Below are 27020 nucleotides of genomic sequence, written 5' to 3'. Positions count from 1 at the left end.
ATGCTAGAGGTCTTTAATTCACTAGGAAATTACCTTCATGGTGCTACCAACATTTTGATACAGTTTACTGCACTCTCCTCCTCACCCTCTCTTTTTAACTATTTTTCTCTCTTTCCATCTTTTCTCTCACATTATCTTTCTCTTTCTTTCTCACTTCCCACCCTCATTCTTTTGTAGAGTAATTGACAGCCATCGTCAGTGTGATATGGCAATGGAGACCTCCAAGAAGCCACTCAAGCATACATATTTGCTAATATATTAAATAGCATAACATGACAGAAAATCAAAGGTGAGGGGTTGAGCGTATTGTAAGATATTTAATGGTGGTTAAGAGAAAGTTATCTTGTCTTTCTCTCAATACAGGGAGAGAGGAAAGTGGGAGATGATGGAGTTAAAGTAAAGTGGTCCTAGAAATGAGAGAAAGAGAACATTTTAGAAAGGAATGTTTCATTTGAGGCTGAAGTGAGACGTGATGATACAATTTAGGATGAAGGATGGAGAAAAAGTTGTTTGGAGGTGTCCAGCAAGGGAAGCGGTGAAAGAACATGGGTGGGTACATGACGACGTGAGCAAAGATAACTTTCTACAAATGTCAGGCCACTCATCTCAAATAAATAAACATAGTTGTGACTTGCTTTACACAGGCTGCACAAAGTGAAATAAGGCATGATGGATCTTTGAATGATGCCAGATGGATTGTGCCCTTATGTGGAGGAAGAGTGGCCCAAGGAAGGAGAGTGGCCGGAAGGTTAGCCAAATGCAGGGGATGCGTCAAATATAGCTTGGGGTGTCTAATCAGCAAACAGTAACATCCAGTCAGGTTTCCATCATATCCACAATGAATATTAATGAGGAAATGAAACATATAACAGTCTTCATTTGCAGCATTTGCATAGTTCTGGGACATTTGGAAACTCAACTGGATTTCAGTATTTTGCGACTAAAAAGCAAATTTGCCCTAGTAGAAAGAAGCTGCCCAAAGCAAAATCCTATCTTTCCAGATAGCTGCCAATGTTCAGGGTGCCTTCCTTGATTAAGAGATCACATGATGTGATGACTGCAAAGATCAAAGTCCTTGAGCTGAAAGAGCTGTAGGAAATGAGAAGCAAGGGTGTAGGCCGGAAGGGTGCACAATTTGTGTAAGCAACATCTGCATGGGCACACTCTACTTCAGAATATGAGTGTGGTGGGGTCCCCTCTAATGGAACACAGGTGTTCAGTGATCCAATAGTAAGTTACCATCAACCTCCCAGAGGGATCAATAGGACAAGCAGCAACCCCACCGTTTCAGAAGTAGAGCATGTCAGCAGACCACAAGAGGAAATCTGCTGATGACACGCTCATGCTTGAAGTACACCTTAGAGTCATGTCAGGTCATTGGACACAGAAACCTGTCTATGGCATGTATGCAGAAGGTGAAGAAATCCATGTCAAGATGAATGGGGCTTAAATCGATATATGGCTGTTCTAGGTCTATTCTTTTTGTGAATGTCAAGAGGGTCGATAAGTGGAATGGCAGCAGGGGGTATTTAACAATCGGACAGTATTCACTGTTGTGTTCAACGAGTGTTCCGAGTCAGCATTTCTAAGAGATCTTCTGCAATCCTCTTTATGATCCCATTAGTTTAGTGTTTTATTCGAGCCGGTGGAGCCCATATGCTTTCATTTTTGGGGACTGGTACTTATCTTTCCACATCGGACATTTCCACAAGAGCAAGATATGCAAAGGGGAAAGAAGGAGAAAGAAAATGATGGAAAAATGTCATAAAGAGAGAAAGCAGGTACCTGCCAGAGTGAAATAAAGGAGCAGAGAGTGTCTGGGAGTCGATTAAAGAGGCATGAGGTGGTTCCAGACTATTCATCGCACCGACATGCACTAGTGCCAGCCCCGCACTTCTGAGGAGAGCGTCGGGCACAGCACTTATACATGTACAAATTAAGCACTGCATAAAGTGTGCATACTCGATGTTTCTTCCCTCACAGCTGAGAACGGCTGTATCCCCACACCTTTCGGGATAAAGGAACTGTTAGACTTTTTCATCCTTGGCATGGTCTCCCTTAACTTTTTGCCTCTGTTCCCCAGGTTGTTGATGTGTGCTGGACTCTGATTTTGCTGTTTTTGTTGCTCTGGGCACTTTACCGCTGCTAACCAGTGCTAAAGTGCAAGTGCTCCTTTACAAAATGTGTATGTAATTGGCTTATCCATGATTGGCATATTTGATTTACTAGTAAGTCCCTAGTAAAGTGCACTAGAGTTGCCAGGGCCTGTAAATCAAATGCTACTAGTGGCCCTGCAGCACTGGTTGTGCCATCCGCATAGCTAGCTCTGTAATCATGTCTCAGACCTGCCATTGCAGTGTCTGTGTGTGCAGGTTTAACTGTAAATTCGACTTGGCAAGTGTACCCACTTGCCAGGCCTAAACCTTCCATTTTCCTACATGTCAGACACCCCTAAGCTAGGCCTTAGGTAGCCCCAAGGGCAGGGTGGAGTGTATAGTTAAGGTAGGACATATAGTAATGTGTTTTATATGTCCTGACAGTGAAATATTGCTAAATTCGTTTTTCACTGTAGCAAGGCCTGTCCCTCTCATAGGTTAACATGGGGGCTACCTTTAAATCTGATTAAAGTGTAGATTCCCTTTGGGAGCGGATGGAAATGTGGAGTTTGGGGTCTCTGAGCTCACAATTTAAAAATACATCTTTTAGTAAAGTTGATTTTAAGATTGTGTGTTTGAAAATGCCACTTTAGAAAGTGAGCATTTTCTTGCTTATACCATTTCTGTGACTCTGCCTGTTTGTGGATTCCCTGTCTGGGTCAGTTTGACAGGTGGGCCAGTTGCACCTCACACTAGACAGTGACACAAAAGGAGCTGGGGTGTAGTCTGCATTTCCTGATCAGCCATCTGTGCTAGGAGGGAGGGGAGGAGTGGTCACTTACACCTGAAAGGGCTGTGCCTGTCCTCACACAATGCAGTCTCCGACCCCCTGTTGAGTGTCTGGGGCCTGGCCTGGGCAAGGCAGGATTTCACATTCCAAAGAGACTTTACTTTGAAGTAGGCCTACTTCAAAGGAGAAATTGGGTATAAAAAGGGCACCCAAAACCACAGACTTTAGAACACTTCTGGAAACAAGAGGAAACTCTGCCTGGAAAAGAACTGAAGTGCTGAGGACGAAGAGCTGATCTCCTTGTCCTTTGCTCTTCAGCTCTGTTCCAGGCCCTGCCTGTGACTGTGCTTTGTGGAGCTTTCCTGCAGTTGCTCATTCCGCCAGAGTAAGAATGCAAAGACTGGACTTTGTGTGCCTTCTGTCTTGTGAAGAAATCTCCAAGGGCTTGATTTAGAGCTTGCCTCCTGTTGTTTGAAGTCTCAGGGACAGCAAAGACTTATCTCTGCCAGCATCTGGAGTCTCTGGGGAGACTCCTGCTCTGACAAGTGGTGCCCTATTCAGTCCCTGGGCCCTTGAAAGGAAAGCTGGTGGAAATCCAAGGAAATCGACTTCGGACGACTTCGGACGAACAGCGCTGCTGAATCCGGTGACGCCGCCTGCAACCGGCTCCGTGATCTTCGCTGGAACGCGACGACCTTCGCAGGCCCGACGCCGCTGCAGCCTTGCTGAAGTCCGCGACTCCGTGGAAGTCGCTGCACCACGTCGTGACCGACGCTGCTCGAAGTGTGCGGATTCAACGTTTCGCACAGACACCGCAATACCCTACTTCGCGCATCAACTTGTCTTCACTCTTCACCAAAGGTACTGTACTTGGGGGTCTACGCGACTCCGTGTCCGGTGCCGCTGGTGTCGGCTTGTTGGGAACGACTCCGTCACGACTCCGTGGTAACACCTCATCGAATCATTTTGTGTTTCCAAGCGCTATTTTTGAGTTTAATCTTTTAAAATTCATGACTTGACTTGTGTATGTCGGATGTTTGTCGTTTTGGTCTTGTTTTGTTTAGATAAATATTTCCTATTGTTCTAAACTGGTGTTGTGTCATTTTTTTGTGTTTTCATTAAGTTACTGTGTGTGTTGGTATAAATACTTTACACCTAGCACTCTGAAGTTAAGCCTACTGCTCTTCCAAGCTACCAAGAGGGTAAGCAGGGGTTACCTGAGGGTGATTCTCTTTTACCTTGACTAGAGTGAGAGTCCTTACTTGAACAGGGGGTAACCTGACTGTCAACCAAAGACCCCACTTCTAACATTGGTGATCAGATGTTGGGACTTGTACTTGTATTTGTACTTGGCATACAGTGATTAAGTGTACACTACTATTTTGAGTGCAGACCACTACGTGACCACATACTACTTGTTTGGTGATCTTTTGATTTTTTTTCTTTGAGACTGTTTTTGTTCTACTTCCATTTTTTTCACTGATTCCTTGATTGACTTTCTTTGAAACTTCATTTGGGAACTTCTTTTTACTGCCTTTGGAACTTTACACTTGTTTTTGAATCTTCATCATGTCCCAAGCGGGAGATGCATCAGTTGGAGCTGACTTTGACCTTGAGAAATTGGAGAGTTATACCAAGGCTCAATTGAAGCAGTTCTGTAAAAGTTTTGACTGTCCCATTAAGAGCTCATCCAGGAAGGAGGAGCTACAAAAGGCACTGAGAGCCTGGGTGACAGCCAAGAGCACTGAAGGGGACACAGAGGATGAGGGAGATGAGGAGGGGGAGGAAGAGTGTTCTGTACACGATGGTATTGTGGGTGGGCCTGTAATGTACAGGGAGAAGGTCTCCAGGGCAGGTAGCAGTGTCTCATCTAAGGGTCTGACACCTGAGGAGTTACAGGACAGACAGGCAGAAAGGGAATACCAATGGGAGCAGAGAGGGCTAGCCCTTGAGGAGAGGAAGTTAGCGATGGCTCATGAGCTTAGCTTGAGAGAGATGGATCTTAGAAGCCAGTCCAGTAGAGGTGGTGGCAGCAACCCTACAGTGCAGCCTGAGAGGAGGGTGCACATTCCTAAAGACCTTGTGAAAGATTACAAGAGGGAGGATGACTTATACTTGTGGTTCAAGGGGTATGAGTCTGCTCTCCACATGAATCTGGTCCCTGAAGCTCATTGGGGGGCGGGTGTGTGGAAGCACTTTGAGGTAGAGGGGAGGGATACACTGACAGCCTTAGGGGATGCTCAGAATCTCACCTACTCTAACATGAAGGATGCCTTGCTTACAAGGTATGGCCTTACCCCTGAGCAGTACAAGGATAAGATTAGGTCCTACAACAAGAAGGAATCCCAAACATGGTTGGAATGTGTTGATTGTTCTTGCAGGTCACTGGATGGTTGGGTGAAGGGCATTAAGGTAACTACGTATGAGGGGCTTTACAATCTGATTGCTTGGGAGCACTTGTACAGTTTATGTTTTCCAGAGCTGCGCCAGCACCTGATTGATAGCAAGCTGACTGACCATAGGAAGCTTGCACAGGAAGCGGACCGCTGGGAGAGCACCAGAGTCCAAAAGAGGTATGGGGGAGACCAGGCCAAGGGTGGGCAGGGTCCCTCTCAGAAGAAAGGGGGGGGTACGGGTAAGCAGGGGGAGTTCTCTAAAGGGCCCCAAACTGATTCCCAGGGTAAGGATTCCCAAACCCCAGTGAAAGGAAGCCATGGTTCTCTAAAGGGAAGCCAGTGGCAGGTGTTCCCGCAGGTAAGTGCTATGCATGTGACCAGGTGGGTCATGTGAGGGGGGACCCCAAATGGCCCAAAAGTACACCGGCACCCACTGGTGCGCCATCCCAGGGTTTGGCCAGTGTAGCGCTTGGGGAGGAGTTGGTTTCAGGTGGGTGGGAACCAGCTGAGATTACCCTTGTTTCACTAGGGGACAGTGAGATGGTCCAGAGAACCTTAGTGCCTGAAAACACTAAGAAGTACAGGCTTTGGGTGACCATTAATGGACAGAGGGTGGAGGCTCTGAGAGACACAGGAGCAAGTGTGACTACAGTAAGGAGTCAGCTGGTGTCTGAAGAGCAGATAGATCCCCGTGTACTTCACCAAGTAGTTGCCGTGGACAACTCAGAGCACCTGTGCAGAGTGGAGCAGGATCCCTTTGAATGGGGGGGGGTCTCAGGTTCCTTGAAGGTAGCTGTGAGTCCAACCATGCCTGTTGATTGTTTGCTAGGCAATTGCCTGGAGGATTCCCCTTGGAAGGAGGTGGAACACAGGTCTCACTTGGAGATGTTGGGTCTGCCTGGGTGGGTATGCGTATCCACCCGGTCAATGGCAGCCATCAGGGTAATCAAGAGTCCCTGGAGAATGAAACAGTGGCCCAGGGGACCGCCAAGAAGAGGAAGGGCAGGGGGCGCGGGAAACCGGCCCCAGAAGTTCCCACGGTCTGGAAGGAGGTGGAGCCTGAGGGTGACGCCCTGGAGCCTACAAGGGAACAGGTGGCTGAACTGGGGGAGGTCCCTGAGCTGTCACAGTGGCAGCAGGAAGGATGGCCCACCAGGGAATCATTCTGTGCAGCACAGAAGACATGCCCTACTTTGGAGGGTTTGCGGCAGCAGGTTGCAGACCAGGTGGCTGGCAAGGAGCCAGGATCACACCTGATGTATTGGGAGGATGACCTCCTGTATAGCGAGCCTAAGGATCAGCCCGTGTGCTGGTGGTACCCCAGTGCTTCAGGTCCTTCCTGCTGGCGTTGGCTCATGATGTGCCTTTAGCTGGACATTTGGGGCAGGACAAGACCCTTGAGCGGCTTGTCACCCACTTTTACTGGTCCCTAATGCGCAGACACTCAGATGCACATTGCAGGTCTTGTCAGACTTGTCAGGCAAGTGGCAAGAGCGGGAGGAAATGTAAGGCTCCCCTCCAACCTTTGCCTCTTGTCAGTACTCCCTTTGAGAGGGTAGGTATTGACATTGTGGGGCCTCTGGACCCCAAGACAGCCTTGGGCAACAGGTTCATCCTGGTCTTGGTGGACCATGCAACACAGTACCCAGAAGCCATTCCTCTAAGATCAGTCACTTCCCCTGTGGTGGGTCGTGCACTGATGGGGAGTTTTACTCGCATGGGGTTCCCCAAAGAAGTGGTATCTAATAGGTGTACAAACTTCATATCTACGTATATGAATTATTTGTGGAAAGTATGTGGGGTAACCTACAAGTTCACCACACCTTACCACCCCCAAAGTAATGGTCTGGTTGAGAGATTCAACCGCACCTTAAAAGGCATGATCCTGGGCCTGTCAGAGCCCTTGAGGCGGAAGTGGGACATGCTCTTGCCATGCCTTTTGTTCGCCTACAGGGAGGTGCCTCAAAGGGACTTGGGTTTAAGCCCTTTGAGCTGATTTATGGCCACCCTGTAAGGGTACCTTTGAGTCTGGTTAAGGAAGCTTTGGAGAAAGCTCCTAGTAAACCCCCCCCAGGATGTATTCAGTTACATGCTGGCTTTGAGAAATCAGACTGCCCGTTTCAGGAGTCTCGCTCAGGAGAACCTGGAAGCAAGCCAGGAGGACATGAAATGCTGGTATGACCAGAATGCCACTCTGGTTGAGTTTCAACCTGGACGGAAAGTGAGGGTGATGGCACCAGTGGAGCCTAGGGCGCTCCAGGATAAGTGGACTGGGCCATTTGAGGTGGTGGAGCGCAAGAGTGAAGTCACCTACACTGGTGGACTTGCGGTCTCCAAAGAACCCTTTAAGGGTCCTGCATGTCAACCGTCTCAAACCTCACTTTGAGCGGACTGAACTGTCCATGCTCCTTGCGACAGATGATGGGGTAGAAGAGAAGAGTGAGCCTCTTCCTGACCTCCTGTCTGCAGGAGAAAAAGATGGGTCAGTGGAGGGAGTGATCCTCTCCCCATCCCTGACTGAGGAGCAGCAAGGTGACTGTTGCCACGTGTTGGGACAGTTTTCCTCACTGTTTTCCCTGATCCCAGGAGTCACACACTTGTGCACACATGATGTGGACACTGGGGACAGTACACCTATTGAACAGAAGGTTTACAGGGTGACTGACAGGGTCAGGGCATGCATTAAGGATGAGGTATCTAAAATGCTTACCGTAGGGGTTATTGAGCACTCCAGCAGTCCTTGGGCCAGCCCAGTGGTCATGGTCCCAAGGGCTGCTGCACCTGGTGCCACTCCAGAACTCAGGTTCTGTGTGGACTACCGAAGACTCAATGCAGTCAGCAAGACTGACGCACACCCCATTCCCCGAGCTGATGAGCTCATTAACCAGTTGGGAGCTGCTAAGTACCTCAGTACATTTGATTTAACATCTGGGTACTGGCAGATTGCCTTAACTGAGGGGGCCAAGGAGAGGTCAGCATTCTCTACACCAGATGGCCACTTTCAATTTAAAGTGATGCCATTTGGGATGAAGAATGCCCCTGCCACCTTTAAGAGGTTGGTCAACCAGGTGTTGGCCAGGCTGGATGAGTTCAGTGCCGCCTACCTGGATGACATTGCTGTGTTTAGTTCCACCTGGGAGGAACACCTGCAACACCTCTGGAGAGTGTTAGAGGCCCTGCAGAAGGCATGCCTCACTATTAAAGCGAGCAAGTGCCAAATAGGGCAGGGTTCTGTGGTGTACTTAGGACACCAGTTGGGGAGTGGCCAGGTGGCACCCCTACAGCCTAAGATTGACACAATTCTGGCTCGGGAGCCTCCCAAGACCCAGACTGAAGTGAGAGCCTTTTTAGGTCTCACAGGATACTACAGGAGGTTTGTTAAGGGATATGGTACCATTGTTACCCCCTTAACTGAGTTGAGTTCTAAGAAGCAACCCAGGAAAGTGATCTGGACAGAGGCTTGCCAGATCGCTTTTGATGCCCTGAAGGCTGCCATGTGCACAGCACCTGTGCTGAAGGCACCTGACTACTCCAAGGAGTTTGTTGTGCAAACAGACGCCTCAGAGCATGGTATTGGAGCAATACTCTCACAGCTTAATGAAGAGGGCCTAGATCAACCCGTAGCCTTCATTAGCAGGAGGTTACTACCCAGGGAACGTAGGTGGAGTGCCATAGATCGTGAAGCACTTGCTGTGGTCTTGGCCCTGAAGAGGCTAAGACCCTACTTGTTTGGGACTCACTTCCGAGTTCAGACCGACCACAGGCCCCTCAGATGGTTAATGCAGATGAGGGGTGAGAATCCAAAACTGTTGAGGTGGTCCATTTCCCTACAGGGGATGGACTTTAAGGTGGAACACCGTCCTGGTACAGAGCACGCCAGTGCTGATGGTCTGTCCAGGTTCTTCCGCCTTAGTGACGAGAACTCCCATGTGGTTGGGTAGTTGCTCCCCACTTTAAGCTGGGGGGGGACACATGTTAGACTTTTTCATCCTTGGCGTGGTCTCCCTTAACTTTTTGCCTCTGTTCCCCAGGTTGTTGATGTGTGCTGGACTCTGATTTTGCTGTTTTTGTTGCTCTGGGCACTTTACCGCTGCTAACCAGTGCTAAAGTGCAAGTGCTCCTTTACAAAATGTGTATGTAATTGGCTTATCCATGATTGGCATATTTGATTTACTAGTAAGTCCCTAGTAAAGTGCACTAGAGTTGCCAGGGCCTGTAAATCAAATGCTACTAGTGGCCCTACAGCACTGGTTGTGCCACCCACATAGGTAGCTCTGTATTCATGTCTCAGACCTGCCATTGCAGTGTCTGTGTGTGCAGTTTTAAATGTAAATTCGACTTGGCAAGTGTACCCACTTGCCAGGCCTAAACCTTCCCTTTTCTTACATGTCAGACACCCCTAAGGTAGGCCCTATGTAGCCCCAGGGGCAGGGTGCAGTGTATAGTTAAGGTAGGACATATAGTAATGTGTTTTATATGTCCTGACAGTGAAATATTGCTAAATTCGTTTTTCACTGTTGCAAGGCCTGTCCCTCTCATAGGTTAACATGGAGGCTACCTTTAAATCTGATTAAAGTGTAGATTCTATTTAGGAGTGGATGGACACGTGGAGCTTGGGGTCTCTGAGCTCACAATTTAAAAATACATCTTTTAGTAAAGTTGATTTTAAAATTGTGTGTTTGAAAATGCCACTTTTAGAAAGTGAGCATTTTCTTGCTTATACCATTTCTGTGTCTCTGCCTGTTTGTGGATTCCCTGTCTGGGTCAGTTTGACAGTTGGGCTGGTTGCACCTCACACTAGACAGTGACACAAAAGGAGCTGGGGTGTAGTCTGCATTTTCTGATGAGCCATCTGTGCTAGGAGGGAGGGGAGGAGTGGTCACTTACACCTGAAAGGGCTGTGCCTGTCCTCACACAATGCAGTCTCCGCCCCCCTGGTGAGTGGCTGGGGCATGGCCTGGGCAAGGCAGGATTTCACATTCCAAAGAGACTTTACCTTGAAGTATGCCTGCTTCAAAGGAGAAATTGGGTATAAGAAGGGCACCCAAAACCACAGACTTTAGAACACTTCTGGAAACAAGAGGAACGTCTGCCTGGAAAAGAGCTGAAGAGCTGAGGACGAAGAGCTGCCCTGCCTGTGACTGTGCTTTGTGAAGCTATCCTGCAGTTGCTGCATCTGCCAGAGTAAGAGGGCAAAGACTGGACTTTGTGTGCCTTCCATCTTGTGAAGAAATCTCCAAGGGCTTGATTTAGAGCTTGCCTCCTGTTGTTTGAAGTCTCAGGGACAGCAAAGACTTCTCTCTGCCAGCACCTGGAGTCTCTGGAGAGACTCCTGCTCTGTCAAGTGGTGCCCTATCCAGTCCCTAGGCCCTTGAAAGGAAAGCTAGTGGAAATGCAAGGAAATCGACTTCGGACGACTTCGGACCGACGCCGCCGCTGAATCCGGGGACGCCGCCTGCAACGAACTCCGTGATCGTTGCTGGAACGTGACGACCTTCGCAGGCCCAACGCCACTGCAGCCCCGCTGAAGTCCGTGACTCCGTGGAAGTCGCCGCACCACGTCGTGACCGACGCCGCTCAAAGTGCGCAGATTCAACCTTTCGCACAGACGCCGCAATCCCCGACTTCGCGCATCAACTTGTTTTCACTCTTCAACAAAGGTACTGTACTTCTGGGTCTACGTGACTCCGTATCCGGCGCCCCTGTGTCGGCTTGTTGGGAACGACTCCGTCACGACGCCGTGTTAATACCTCATCGAAGCATTTTGTGTTTCTAAGTGCTATTTTTGAGTTTAATCTTTAAAAATTTATAACTTGACTTGTGTATGTCGGAGTTTTGTCGTTTTGGTCTTGTTTTGTTTAGATAAATATTTCCTATTTTTCTAAACTGGTGTTGTGTCATTTTGTAGTGTTTTCATTAAGTTACTGTGTGTGTTGGTACAAATACTTTACACCTAGCACTCTGAATTTAAGCCTACTGCTCTGCCAAGCTACCAAGGGGGTAAGCAGGGGTTACCCGAGTGTGATTATTTTTTACCCTGACTAGAGTGAGAGTCCTAGTTTGAACGGGGGTAACCTGACTGTTAACCAAAAAACCCATGTCTAACAGGAACCTGACCTCCAGAATGCATGACAGTTCCATGATTGCAACAGTGAACAAGAATGATCCTGCCATTTCAGCAGACAGGTCACAAATAAATGAAAACTGGTCCTGGAAGAGCATTTGCAGTCGAATTAGCCACCTCTTCTAATCTTTGGACATTCCCGTCCTGGACATGATCAGAAATGTAATCCTGTAAGGGACGACGTTATTCAATCCCCAGCACGATAATGAGGGGGGAACACTCCAAAAGTGGTGGAGTATAGAGAAACAGGTTTTTCAAAGTGTTTACACCAGTAGAAATGAACATTTAAACATGCCAAAAAAAAACATACCCATGCAAGAAACTCAGAATTCCCAAAGACGTCCAGAACCTGGGACTTGCTGTGAACATGAGAGAAATTTGAAAATGTACCCAAAACGTAGGAACGAGTCTAGATGATGGAACTCCTTACTTTATTGGTGAATGACTCTTAATTTGAACAAAAGCAGCCTGGCACCATCATATTACACATTGACAACACATGGAGCACTCCTCAGCAGGAGCACATTGGCACCAAGCACACTCATGTTATGGTACTAATTATGAATGGACAGTATTTTGATACAATAATTATAGCGTGGAACAAATCGGATATCGATGTTTTCGGATTTTATCCGATTGAATAATGTTCCCATATTCTGAGTTTGGGGGGAATTGCATGCAGATTCTGGTTCTTACCACAACGACAATCTGCATGTCCTGGTGAAACTGAGCCTTTTCCCCGTCATAAAGTCCAGCAGCTTTTACCTATTGAAATGTATTGAATGACACGATAATGGACTGGTAATTACCGGGTGCAATAAATATCGCACCACTTGTCACTGTAATTCATGCACAAACAAGTATTTTTATATGGATGACAGTTTAATGAGCCACAAGTAAAGAGGGCCTGTGTGTTTTACTAGACTAGCCAAGAATTGTAGGGCAATATTAAAACAATATTACCCAAGGTGGAGGGCATTTTCAGGTCGTTATTGACCAGGATGAAGTCAGGGGAGTAAAAGTGGAACGAGTCCTTAGTCAAATTAGAGATGAAATTCCCAAAATTATTTGTTAGATGGTAAGTTTTTCATATGACTATTTCAGTGAAATATTACAAGAGCACATCTGATAGATTTTTTGGGTGATAAAGGTCCAGCTATTTTTGTACCTTTGAATGCATACAAGTAAATCTCTGGATGTGAGTGCACAAAAAGGAGCACATAGAAACGGTGAGAGCAGATTTTAGTCACAATGGAAAACATTTTTGACGGTATCATACTAATTTTAGGAACTAAGGGGAGTATTGAGCTGGCTTTAACCTGTAAAAACTGCCGAAACTCTGCTGGGATTTGATGATCCATGGGTGATAGAAAGCATTTTTCTTTCATGATCCTCTTATTGGAATTGTAGAAGGTGATCCAGAAGCTAAAATGAGGGCACGTTTTGTTTGAATTCACACATATCTTTGTCATCCATGTGAGATAAATGTCTGACATGCTGACTGAATATGTACTTAGAACAGCAGCAGTTTGTATGTAAATTCCACATTGTTCTACTACAACTTCACCACAGAATTCTAATGAATGGTAGTGCTAACAGTGAATATTGATGATGCACTGAATCACTTCTGAAACTCATGTTGTTGAAATAGGGCCAGTGGCATGGGCAGTGCAGGGGCCCCCAGGGGCCCCACGACACCCGTTCCTGCCATCCTGTTCCTGGCGGTAAAAACCGCCAGAAACAGGCTGGCGGGAAGGGGGTCGGAATCCCCATGGCGGCGCTGCTTGCAGCGCCGCCATGGAGGTTCAGCCCAGCCAGGGGAAATCCGGCGGGAAACCGCCGGTCCCCTTTTCTGACCGCAGCTTTACCGCCGCGGTCAGAATGGGCAGGAAAGCACCGCCAGCCTGTTGGCGGTGCTTTCCGTCGTTCACGGCCCTGGCGGATTTTACCGCCAGTGTCGGAATGACCCCCTAAATGTTTACCTGTGCTTACCCTCTGGTAGCTTGACTAAACTAAAGAGGCAATGTGTAAAGTATTTGTGCACAGACACAGTAACACAGTTAAAACACCACTAAAGTACTCCACACCAATTTAGAAAAATAGCCAATATTTAACAGGACCAAAACAACAAAAGTCCAATATACACAAGCCAAAGTATGAATTTTTAAGAATTAATTAAAAATGCAGTTTTTAGAAGACAGTAGTTCCAACCGGGGCTGTCTGGTCGCTCTATACTGGACCAAATCCAAAAGTTCAGTCCAACTGCGATGAAGCACAGACTGGGTACAGGAGTTACGCAGACCTGCTGATAGCACCTTAGTTGCGTCAATGCATGGGGACCATGCATTGATTCAAAAGAGGGGATGTGACGGTTTTGCAGGTGATCCGTCATTTCCCTATCGGACAGTGTCGTTGATGTTTCAATGTCCAGAAGCAATGAGTACCCTTTTTGATGTGTTGATGCTGCATCAGACAAGTCGGGCTGCGTTAAAAGTCAGGGTAATTGGGTCACGCAGTTGGTGATCGGTGTTTACAGCTTCGGTACAGGCAGTGGTGAGGCGTCATTTCAGCAGCGGGATATGCCGGTTCAATGCATCAGTTCCAATAAATGCACAGGGATAGATTCATCGGTTTCTTCAGCTACAGCAGAACAATCACCTTCAAGGACCCAGGACTGAATTTGGCACCACTTGGTAGAGCAGGACTCACAGCAGAGTAGCCCAGGTGCTGGTAGCAAGAGGCAAATTAAGTCTTTGATGTCCCTGAGACGTCAGAAACATGAGGCAAGCACAGTCAGGCCCTTGGAGAAACTTAAGGTTGCAGGATGTAGAGAGTTAAGTACAGTCCCCTCACTCGCAAGCAAAAACCAGCAGGCAGCAGGCCAACACACCAATACAAACAGCAAAGTGGCAGTCCCTCCTGGAAGCAAGGCAGTCCTGCTTGCTGGCAGAATGTCCTCAGTACAGAAGTGTTCTGAGCACACGGTGTCAGAAGTCCAGTGCTTATACCCAAAAAGGCCTTTGATGTAGAGGTGACTTTAAAGGAAATCTCTGAAGTGCACAAGGATCCCTTTCAACCCAGCCCTGGCTCCAGACTAACAGTAGGGGGTAAATCAGCCCTTTGTGTGAGGGCAGGACACAACCAATTTATAAGTAAGTGTGAACTATCTCTACCTCTCCCTGCCCAGGAAGGCTGTTGGTATGCAGATGAATGCAGATGTGTCCCCTGTCACACCCTGCCCTTCCTGTTTTGTGGCTGTCTAAAGAGAATGCACAAGTGTACCTGTCACCTAAACCCAGGTGTGTAATCATAGGTAGGCTAAGGCACAGAATGGTGAAAGTAAGAAAAAGCCACATTTCTAAAAGTGGCATTTTCAGACCTGAAACTTAAAAAACAACTTTACCAAAAGATGTGTTTTTGAATGGAATTGTGAGTCCAGAGACACCAAGCTCCATATTTCTATCTTTTCCCAATTGGAAATTACACTTAAAAGATGTTTATGTTTACCCCAATGTTAGCCTATGGGAGAGATAGTCCCTGCAAAAGTGAAAAACGAATTTAAGAGTTTTTTACTATCTGGACATGTTAAACTTAAAAGTACATGTCCAACTTTTTAAATACACTGCACCCTGCCCTCGGGGCTAACTACTGCCTACATTAGAGGTGACGTACATGTAATAAAAAGAAAGGTTTGGGCCTGGCAAGTGGGTACACCTCCCAGGTTGAAATAGCAGTTTAAACTGCACAAACAGGCTATGCAGTAGCAGGGCTGATACATGTTTGGAAGGATACTTTAGGGGGTGGCACAATTTGTGCTGCAGGCCCACTAGTAGTATTTGACTTACAGGCCCTGGGCACACATAATGCACATTACTAGGGACTTACCAGTAAATCAGATATGCCAATCAAGAAGAGACCCAAAGTATCACATTTTAGACACAGAGTACATGCACTTTAGCATTGGTCAGCAGTGAGAAAGTGCACAGAGTCCTACATCCAGCAAAAACGGAGCTCAACACACAGTCAAAACAGGAGGTCACAGAGCAAATAGTCAGGGAAAACCACGCCAAAAGTTGCCAGGTCTAGCACTGAGTTAAATCTAAAGATATTATAAAGCATATTTAAAACTATATATTGTATATAAAACACGTTGCCCTACATAGAAATTAATTCATTCAACATTAATAAAAACATATTTTAAAATACGTAATATTGTGAATCAGTCAGAAATAGGAAACTCCTATCTTAAAACAGTGAAAATGGGCGTGGACTACACAGTTGTCACAGGCTCAAGACAATTCAAATATGTAATGCAAACAAAGGGAATAGAATATTTTCGGGGACTTATTTATTCCTCGAACATGGATCAGCAGACATAAGAAACATTTTCAAGTGCATTTTCAGCCTTCTATATATGGAATAATATGATTCTGAACCCTTCATTTCCAGCAGCATGTCTCTCAGTGCAGACACATTCTATGAGCTAGGTGAACTGTCTAGTTCTTTATTCGAACTCACTGCTGTTCACGGAAGCTGGTTTAGGAATAACCAGCAGCAATATATGGGTTGAGACTCTAAAGAGGCTTGTCTCAAGTACTAGCTATGAATCTTCTAGGTAGATATCGCCAATCAAAACGCAACACTTTTGGTAGAATATAGGTGTCTTTTAAACTGTACGTGAAAAAATACATATGCCATCCAATTTCACAGGTTTTTTCACCAGGTGGCATATGTGACCCATGTATGCTTCATTGCCCCACCCCCGCCAGTCTGCACTCTATAAATACCCCAGCACCACTGCATGCAGCCATGCATACTTTGACACTTCGTCCTAGGCAATGTTACATTAATGCAAGAAGATGAGAAGGCAAATTAGTCATTGAAATACCCACACAGTTAGATCAAACTTTACTGTACTGGTCTCACTGCGTAAGAATACGTCAAGATGAAAAAAATGATTTCAAGAAACACCTTAAATTTGTCTAGCTAACCCTTAAGGCTTTCTCGTGAGTGCATCTGAAGCTGATAAAAACAAAGACCCGTTCTTACTCTTTCATGGTTCGTTTCTCTGTAATGGGTTTCGCGAGGCAAGGCTATAATATTGTTTTAGTTGAAGCATAGCAGTGCCTGCAGGTCTCCAAATAAAGTGAAATGTCAATGTTAATTTGAGCGGGTGGGTGCCGGTGGGGGCCGACGGCACGGATTTTTTGTGGTCCAACACTTATATTTCGGCTTCAGACATTAACCAAGATCAAGGGAGGCAAAAACAGAGAAAGGGGGGAAGTGGTAGGAAGAGAAAGACGAGAAAATCGCCACGAAGGGACAAACTAGGTTCTTGTCAACAATTTAAATTACTAGATCATATTTTGAGTGAACCCTGAAATTGTTATGTAATTCCATCAATTGCTTTCCAGCCTGGGCCCTCACTGAGTCTCCAGTCTTGATTTAAATATCTCGTTTGAAAACGGCCCATTTTTACGTTTTTGGGGATTATCCAAGAATTGTAGGGCAATGGTGTACTTTAAAATACGCATGCGATCGAGGTCCAACAGATTTTCCCCAGTTGGTATACGTGACAAATGTCTCCTCAGCTGCCCTCACTAAATTTGTTCCATAAGCACTACACCGCCATTAAAACCAGGCATTCAAACTTCGTCGTAAGCGGTGCTGTGTTAACACACAAAGCTGCCCTTGGTGATACAGTACTTAGTTAAACAGACAGTGATTTCTTAGTTATATTTCTGTGACACACTCGAGCCAGATGTTTCTGCTTAGTAGGCCGGACCCATTCAGCAGGCCCGACAAAGTAATGAAGGCCCATGTTGTTTTACGTTCTCTCTTCCTTAAATTTCCACCCTCCTGTGGCAATCAATGGGCAAACACAAATGTCTTTCTGTAGCAGAAACTTCATTTTAGGTCTTCCCAAGAGTTATCACGTGTGGGAATGGCTCGCTTGATATGAGGTTCTATAAATCTTCATTGCTGAATTTGTTTGTTTATTGTTTTTTAGCAAATTCATCGCTGACCGTGAGAGCCGAAGAAGTCTGACCAACAGTCACCTAGAAAAAAGGAAATGCGATGAATATGTAAGTATAACTTAAAATGATTTATTAAACTCAGCTCTTTCAGTTCTGAAACTCACATTCAGGGACTCAGGAATCATACAGCCAAATGTAGTGCATTCTGTGTCAATCATTGCTATTTCATAATTTTAAGACATCATGAGCACCGCCCTTGCAAATGTATCTTTTAAGTACAGTTTAACACCTGACTATTGCAATCACCAACTTTAAGGTGGCCAGTTAACCTTTGCAAAGGGTCTGCTACTGTGGCACCAGGTGTTGGGCATTTTATAAGTAACCGTTGACCTATTTAAACTACACACACATTTTTGTTGAAATCTAAAAATTAGGCAGCAGCTGATTGAATATATGATGTAATTCCAGTAGCGCTGCCTACAATGCAAACCATGCAGATGGATTAGTTTTGTTGTGTGATTAAAGTACTTTAATTTACAAAACGACAAGCACTGAGCTGAACCTTAAATTATTTAATATCTCTTGGTTGATTGTAGAGTTCTGAGCTCTTGTCCCTTACACTACCTGCCTAAGAAAGCTTGGATGCTTGATCTCACTGCTCAGGTGTAGAAGGGATTGTAGTTGGCCAAGAGCCGCAGGAGGATAGACCCCGGGATACCATTGGTAAACCACCTCAACCACCATGGCTGCGCCCCCTAGCCACTGCTTGCCCCGTGCCCCATGGACAGGGCAGACACCACCGGTCTTCGGTCGGACTGGCCAAGTAACAGAGGGCACGGGTCAGTAGTCTGCTGTGTGATATAGAGCATGCAGGACTCATCCCTAGGTGAAAGTTGTGTTCAAATAATTCAAATTATTATTAGTAGTAGCAGTAGTTGTTGTAGTAGTATTGTTGTTTTGTTATTTTTAATAATACTACTGATAAATTAAATGAAAACTCACGGTATGTTGTGTTATCTTATGGTAGAATTATATTCTTTGGATACATGTTCATCTAAGAGCAAGCATTATTCATATCCTTTTTATGTGATTTTAAGGCTCTGAGCTTAATAGAGAATAAGTACTATACTCCGTATCGAAGACCTTGACTACTAAGTAGATATATTTTTTCAGGCAGTTCATTACATTGGAAGGCCCCCCCCCGCCCCCCCCCCCCCCCCCCCCCCCCCCATAGGAACCATACAAGAAACTGCTTCCTTTGACGGAAAAACAATTTCATCCCCTAAAACCTTTTCTTTATTTACTTAACCTTATAATTTAAGCAAAGGAAGGAGCACTGACCCAGATTTCAATGGAACCTTATCCGATCGGGTGCTTCATTCAGCAAAGCATAATCTCTCCCTGGCGGAAGAATGGGGCGCATTGCCGTCTGAACCGGGCCCCCGGGGGTCGCATTGTCGAGGTCTCTGCTTTGAGGGCATAAGCTGTCTCTGGCTGCCGACTTCCCCTCCCCTCTCGATACCCCAGCGAGAGACAGGATCTTCCGGTGAGCTCCAGTGATTTCTGCACGGAGCTCCCCACCGTGGAACCCCCCCCCTCAGAGGTCTGAAGGCTCTTTGCTCTGTGCAACCCCTCAAAAAGGAGACAAAAGAAAGCGTGTTATGGCTTAACACGACTCAGGCTGGGGGTACAGCGCGTAGTGCTCCAGAACTCTGGAAGGAATGTGGCTTTGAAGTCGCCCTGCCCCCAGGAAAGGGTGGAATCAGGTCATGCCCTTTTAGGTGACTGAATTATACATTTGTCCCCTTGGATAGCATAGCACTGACAAGGAAACCTCCAGGCGCTTAGAGAGTTCAGCCAGAAGGATATTTACATTTCCACAAATATTTTACTTTGCAAAGAGGCTGCTCACGGTGGTAGGAAGCTTCCTTAACAAGGAAGAGGTGATACTTATTTATCTTCCTGCATTGTGCGGGGTGGAGGGTTCTGAGAGATGCGGGCATTGGGTAGTGCTAGGCAGGGTGGCGCCAGCCATTACCAAGTGACTTTTCCTAGTTTGGACACGAGTTTTTCACCAGTCACAGTATGCTAAGACGAGGTTCTGAACCTACATTAATTATGATAACTCCAGATATGTTACACTTCATTCCTAAGGGGCACTAGCCTGTAAAAGTCGCAGATCTCCTGATAGGTTATTACATCTGTAAGACATGTAGGTCTGGGGCAAAGGGGAAGGTAACTCACTGTGCTAAAGCCTTATGCTGCAGGTCGCAGATTTGAATACCAGTGGCCAGCTTCGGCGGGTGCATTTTCAGAGTCCAAGGCAAAATAATATTTTGCCATTTGAGCGATCCCTTTCGTCTAGCAAGGACAGCTTTCTTCATACCATTTGGTTCAGTTTGGAGACCCCATGTGGCCAGCTTTGGTAGTTCCGTAATTCAGCTGTGTTCCCCTGGCCTTATTGTTTCACCTGCCCTGCTGGGGTACTGACTAAGGGGGTTATTACAACTTTGGAGGTGGTGTTAATCCGTCCCAAAAGTGACGGTAAAGTGACGGATATACCACCAGCCGTATTACGAGTCCATTATATCCTATGGAACTCGTAATACGGCTGGTGGTATATCCGTCACTTTACCGTCACTTTTGGGACGGATTAACACCTCCTCCAAAGTTGTAATAACCCCCTAAGACTTTTATGCATGCAGTGGTGATAAAAGTGGTACCATTAAATCTGGCAATAATTATGCAGCTGTGTACAGTTTGATTGCACAACAGCAGTGTGGCAGCAATCATTTCACAACCATAAAGGTATTACTGTTATAATATGTCAGGTCAGCCTTTCTCTCATTTGAATCCCTGATTTATGAAGCAAATCTCTCAGCTCTATAAAAGCTGTTTCACTTTTATAATACACAGGAGTTTGCAGTCCTTGTATAAAGGCCCATTCCAATGTACAAAATGCAGTCACAAATGTGAGGCCTCCTGTCACCTGCAGTAGAGAAAATACATAGCTGCTTAACAGTAAAAAGGTATTTTGTTGACTTCTGATGTCACAATTCCTGCTGCTAGAGCAAGCAACCAGGGTGAAAGCCAGGTCACAGCCGTGGCAGAAGCAGGTTTTGGTATTGGATGTTGCAAAAGGCTCAGTGATGGGTACAATTATGAACTATTTTACTCCTATGAGAAATTATGTGTGTGTGTGTGTGCATATGTGATAAGTTAACAAGAAAAAACAAATGTTTAAGTGACTCTATAATTGTTGAAATAAGGTAAAAACAATTTTTTAGAAAAACTAAACAACTCTGAAATTCACCAGTAATAGTTTACTGAGCTAACTAGAACTTGCTGCCCTTTAAAATTGCAGGATCTGTGCTGCGCATCCTTGGCTGAGGACAGTGAGGAACTCCAGTCTAGAGCTGCACATGCTGATTCAAGTCTCCCTTTCAGTGCTCTGTTGTTAACCCTGATCAGTGCCCCTCGTATTATATTTTATTGCAGACCATTAAGTCTGACAGCTTGAACACTGGTGGATTTTGCTTTTGAAATGCAAATAGTTAATTTGCAACATGAGTCACTGGGTGTCTGTATCAGGACTTGGGTGGCTTTGTTAGCAATTGGAATGATAGGTTATTACAGGAAAGACAGAATCTGCATCTTTCTACTCAATCTGAGCCGCATCATTTATTTATCTGGTGTACTTTAAACTGGTTCTAATATATATTTACAAGCATTACTATGTGCTTTTTGTTGTGTTTAATTTAGCAGTACTCGTTCTGCTTTCATTCTTCATGTCTGAAATGATCCTGAAAGGTCAAGACATCATGGATCTAAACGGTGTACGGGAAGGGTGATGGTGTGACCATGTATTATAAATCACAAAATAACCCCTGCTGTATTAAATATATTGCCATCGCCTCAGAGTTACATGACCTTCAGCCTCATTGCTTTATATGGTCACAGAACTCCTCAGTGAAATACAGTATCCTCAGAATGTATAGCACAGTGTACTTTATCCTATTTATAAGTCCGGCCCTCACCCCACAAGACACAACCCATATTAGCACCTACAGTGCACTTTTAGAGTGCAAAGAATATAGCACAAAATGAATGCTTCTATATGAAATATATAAGTAGATAACATATATGTGCTTCGCGTAGATGATTTACTATTTAAACAAGTAATAACTTTAGTTTACGCTCCTCTTCTACTTTTGAGAACCGAGAGATGCCGGGGCTTCCCTCACAAGCACTCAACTTTTGGAATTCTTTTTTTGTTTTTCAAGAAATTTTTTCTACCCTTTATGCCATGTATTCTTGCACTTCTGTGTTTTTTATTCTTTTATGCCCCTCTCTTATCCCGTAGATCAAAGAGAGACAAATAATTTAAGAAGAGCATCCCCACATCGGCTTTCCAATCGAAGTTTCCTCCTATGCAGCACAAAACCCTGAAAAGCAAAAACTTTGATTTACTTTATTTTTACGTGTTTGTGCTTTTCACTATTTGATTTTAAATATTTTAGTAGCAGGTACAATGAACTGCAGGTTAATATGACGCAAATTCCCTGTCCCTTCTGCTCTGGGCGTAACAGTTCCTGAACCCACTTTCTTTTCAGCTTCTAAGTTAGCTTCCGAGATTTGTGATGTTGTGTACAGCATCGTTTGAGGATTCAGGTCTTTTGATGGTTCTCCTATTCATTGGGGATGCAGGATCAATCCTAAATCGTAACGTAAATCTCACTGGGAGACAACGGGGGTCTTTCTGTTCTACGGCTGTCGTAGGATGAGCAACGCTTTGCCAGCAACAAGAATCGCAACTTGTCAATTGGACAGCGACTAGTCCGAAATTGAAAACCAGTTAATGCAGAATAAGGTGCGGCTAAGCTCTGAATAAGCTGCAGTTTATTTGGGACACTCTGCAGACTAGTCCACAATTGGCCGGCAGTGTGTGTACAAAATTAAATAAATGTTAGTTTAGTAGTGAGCTGCAACACGCGCTTCAGCGAATCAAAAATAATGAAGCAACAACGTCGACATTGAGCAAGCCCGGACTGGATCTATTGGGTAGCAGATGGTTTCCTGGTGGGCTGTCATAGTGGAGACTAGTTTCACTGCTAGTGGGGGCTGCCTGGAGCACTATGGCACTTAAAGAATATACAGTGTAAATCAAATGGTTTTAAAGCTGCTTCAAACCATTTGTTTATGCAATTGGATGGTGCCTGCCTCCCGCATGGCCGCCCCGAGCAGACCTTCAGGGTTTGGGGAGGGGAGATTGAAAAAGCTGCCCTCAGTTTGCTCACAAGAGTCCAGTGCATGTGTAATGAAAACTCTTCAAAGCTCAAACTTTCTAATGTGGGGTTTCAAACACATTACAGTTTTTTACAATAAATTATACCATAGCATTGACAGGCAATTGTTAGAAGTGGCATATTCTAATCATGAACCTAGAAACATTCATTACCACACCACCACTGCCCTGATGATGCCATTTGGGACTCAATAGGAAAGTTGTTTTTTATCCCCATACACGTGCCCTAAGAAGTTTCTATACCTGGAGTAACATTATAGTATTTTGTTTTAATGCAGCGTACACCCCAAACTGATCTATTGCAAGGTGCATTTATGTGATGAAGGGAAAGGCAGGGTGAAAAAAGTAATTGCTAGGATCACTCAGTGTGGTCAAGTGGAAGCCAGAACTGATGCAAGGTTCTTTGTGCAATTTAGCCACTACATAGTTATCTCACTCTCTTTCTCATTTTAGATCAAAGCTTAATGCTTTGTGTTTAGTTATTTGAGGAGCTAAATCGGAACTGTGTCAAATACTAACAGTCATGTACTGTTCATAAAGATTGGTTGTGTTAGTGTTTGGGGAGGGTGATGTTTTAATGAGGAAGCTAAAATGAAAACCAGAGCAACAACCCTGCATTGAGACAATTTTTTCACATTGCTAAAATTCTTTGGTTATTGTCATCCATTCTTGAATTATTTCATCCGCCCAACCCTCACCATCCACCTATTCAGTTGTTGAGCTATGAATCCCTGCCCCTAATCCCCATTAATCCATCCTTCAATCCAGTCATCCAACCATCCATCTAATGATTAGACAAGGTTTGATAATAAAAAATGTGTTGTAAAACCTACTGTGTTTCCAATCACTTTCAAAAATTTTCTTTGTCAGAAAAGCACCACAAGCCCTACATGCAGTGGTCCAACTTTCTCATTGCACTCGCTTGCTACATGCAGTACGGGGAGCCTAGTCTGATAAAATGTTCCCAGGCTGCTTCTAGTTCCCAGCCCGCCTTGACAGTGTGCATGCTTCAAGTCCAAAAGCAGACAGCAGCCTCTCCAAAAATAATTTGGCATATAGGCTACACTAGAATTGTGTCAAGGCCATGATTCAGGTGCATACAGTTTAGAATTGAACGGCAGATAGCGTAAAGCAAGGCAGCCGCTTGCTCAAGCTCTTCTGAATGTAGACTAAAAGGTGCAGATTGTCCAGAAAAGACGCATACAGTCTACAATTTAAAACAATAAGTCTCGAATCAAGCAAAAACCAGCACATAATCAGTGCCTAGTCTGGAATTCAATAGCAGCTAGTCCGGAAGTAAGCAGCAGCTGTTGTTAATTCAAGCAGGATCAAAGTTCAGAACTGACCAACACCTAGTCCAAGATGAATCATCAGCTTTTCCAAAATCAAGCAGTGGGAACTCCAGAATATACCATGGCTAAGACTGAAACTGAATAGCAGCTGGTTCAAACTGGACTGCACGTATCCATGATTGAGATGTTGTTAGTCAAGCCATGAGTAACAAGAAGTCCAGAAACAGTCATCAGTGAGTCGAAAACTGAACAACAGCTGGCCCTAAATTGAAAAGCAGCCAATCAGAATCAAACAGCAGCTGATGAAAACTCGAGCTGTGGCTCGCCCAAAATCAAGCAGCAGTTAGTCCAAAACCACACAACTACAAGTCTAGAATTGAGCTCAAGAGAAGTCAGAATTTAGAGGCAATTACCTTGGAATCAACCATCAGATTGTGCAGGATCGAGCAGGAGTGTGTCTGTTATTCAGTAGTAGTCATTCCAGAATAGAGCAGAAACATGTATAAAACTGAGCAGCAGCATATTGGAAATGAAGTGGCTGCTATTCTGAAGCCAACCAGTAGCTGGTCAGTAATACAGAGTAACAACTAATCTGAAAAAGAAGAGCAGCTAGTCCAAAATCACGTAACAGCAACTTCAAAATTAAGCAACAGCACGCCACAGTCAGCTAGTCCAAAGTAAAGCACAAGCTATTGCACAATATGAATTTTCCAAGTAATCATGATGGAAAGTCCTAATTTTATTAAAGACACGGAGGCAAATGTTATGCTTCACTTTCCTGACTTATGTCTCACTCAATCTTGTAAAAAAGACAATGTATTAAAGGAGTAAACAAAAATATTTGACAAACACGAAATGTTCCCATGGTGCATGGGAAGAGAACTACAGAATGACTTAACAATGTTCCAAACACAATAATAAAATAAAGGCATAGTCTTAGTCCTTCCTCTTTCTTGAAGTGAATATAGTCCATTTAAAGTTGTAAAAAGAGAGGAAAGGAGACAAAGTACATAAACACTCCAATCCTGAAGAAGAAAAGTATCCAGTGATTGATTTCCAAGATATCACTGTCCCGACTGAGGAACTGTAGATTGTGTAAAAGAAAAAATAGAGAAAAAAGAATCATTACAGATGGTAATTTAAATAAAGGAGGGTTTGTAGAAGTTTTCATGCAATATATGAATCACGAATTACTTATGAAGTATTATGTTAATTATAAAATGAAGAGAGACTTTTAAAAATAATCAGTGGGATAATTGTTGCACCTGTCTTAAATAAATTTGGACTTTCCATCATGATTACTTGGACAATCCACATTTTATGTCAAGACCGGAGGCTTCAAATTATGATTTTTCAAAGAAAATCAATTACAGGTAAATAAACATGAGTAATAGGCTTATGGTAAAATGCTTTGAAAATTGAAGATGAAGACCAATCAGCCACATTCAAAACGTTCACTAATATAGCACCAACAAAAAAACCTTTTGATGCCATCCACCTCTAGAAGAATGGGCACCAAAATAGGAAATGTCAATGCCAGTTTGGGTCATTATCCATTTGACCCATTCAGCTAAAATGGCAGATTAAACTGGAGCATGAGGTTTAAAGAAGAGATTAATAGAGATACAGAAGAATATCTTAATGTGCCTGTTCGATCCTCATATTCCTTCAGACAACATACTACGCAGAGCTGTGGATGAAACAGAAAGGAAGGATACTATACTGAAGTTGAAAAAGCTGTAGTTCCCCTTGAGCAGGAGAAGAGACTCCAGAACAAGTATATTGTGTCGCTGATAGGTCCAAACCTCTTGTATCTGAAATTCTTTTCAAGATATTAAGCATTACAACTTGGTAAGTTTAGCAGAATGTTTTTTTGAGCAACAAGGAATCACTGTCCAGCCATTTCAAGAAATATTGTAAAATAATATTTACATGCTGAAGAAAATAATATTTAGGCAAAGGTAGAATACTCACGCTAATCCCACAGAGTAATCTGCAATTGATAGGATGCTCTATGACAGGTTTATTGTTGTTATAGTTATGTTGCATTGATATGACTGATCTATTGGTACTTATAGTTCTATAGTATTTACCTGAACTGTCTGATGAATACAGGAAATTGGCTGTTGTGGCAGTATCAGAAGAAAAAGGATTGGCGTTGATTTCATACACCAGTGAGACCAAGCTGATTTATAAACTTTAATTCTTCCTGGGGCCCATGCAGAATGATGAGTTTAACAGAGTGTTGCAAAAGTACCGAAGATAATAAGATTGTGATGTTGGTATAGATGGTTGGGAGGAGATGAGGAATATCTACGGACATCTGAGAAGGTCCAGGAATAAAATGGGGTTATGATTACTATAGATATTTTTTCTCTTCTGACTTTCATCAGACTCTAAGTATGATGAAAAAAGGTGGAAAGGCACAAAGAAGTCCTCTGGTCCAGAGTTAGGGAAAAGGATTGTCACTTTTGCTAACGAATTTGATCTCCAGCTGAAGAAACAAGGGCTGAGGGTGGAGGGAGAGGTAGTTTTGGAGTGCAGTTTTGGGCCTCAGGGCGCATGGGGTGGGGTCAGGGTGCTTTGATTTTTAGAGGTGGGGGAAGGCTTTAGGTCTCAGGGCAGGGAGGGTCTGGGTCCAGTTTTAAGAGGGGTTAAGGTTTTCGGGGTGGGGAAATGGTTTAGGGCTTAAAGTGGATAGGGGGTGGCTGGGTTATTTTACTTTTTGTTTGGGGGAAGGTTTTAGGACTCAGGGCGGGTGCAGGGTTCAGGATAGTTTTTTTTTTCCTAGGGCATTTTGGGGGTAGAGGGTGCTGTTCTTTTTGTTTGCAGGTGGGAAGGGTTTAGGCTTAGGACAGGAAGGGGCTTAGGCCTTGGTTTGGGAGAGGTTTTTAGGGAGGTAGGTTTAAGCCTCTGGGCGGGGGGGGGGGTCAGGGTAGATATTTAACTTAAGGGGGAGGGTTGTATGGCTGAACTACACATGTGATTAGCACATATACCTTTACTAGGCATGCTTTTATAGCGAAATTCATTGTAAAG

The 27020-nt window shown here is 44.6% G+C and overlaps 1 protein-coding gene across 1 annotated transcript in view; it reads left to right on the top strand.

Moving 5' to 3' along the window:
• Positions 1-27020, top strand: part of SLC38A1 (solute carrier family 38 member 1) — a 412157-nt gene that overhangs the window by 63214 nt on the left and 321923 nt on the right. Inside the window, exon 3 of the mRNA XM_069229085.1 lies at positions 17417-17492. Within this exon, the coding sequence (XP_069085186.1) occupies positions 17417-17492 (76 nt within the window). The remainder of the gene's footprint in view (positions 1-17416; positions 17493-27020) is intronic.

This window comes from Pleurodeles waltl, chromosome 4_1 (genome assembly GCF_031143425.1).
Source record: "Pleurodeles waltl isolate 20211129_DDA chromosome 4_1, aPleWal1.hap1.20221129, whole genome shotgun sequence".
Taxonomy (NCBI): Eukaryota; Metazoa; Chordata; class Amphibia; order Caudata; family Salamandridae; genus Pleurodeles; species Pleurodeles waltl.
Note: the sequence above shows the minus strand (reverse complement) of the source record. Positions and strands in the feature narration are given on the sequence as shown.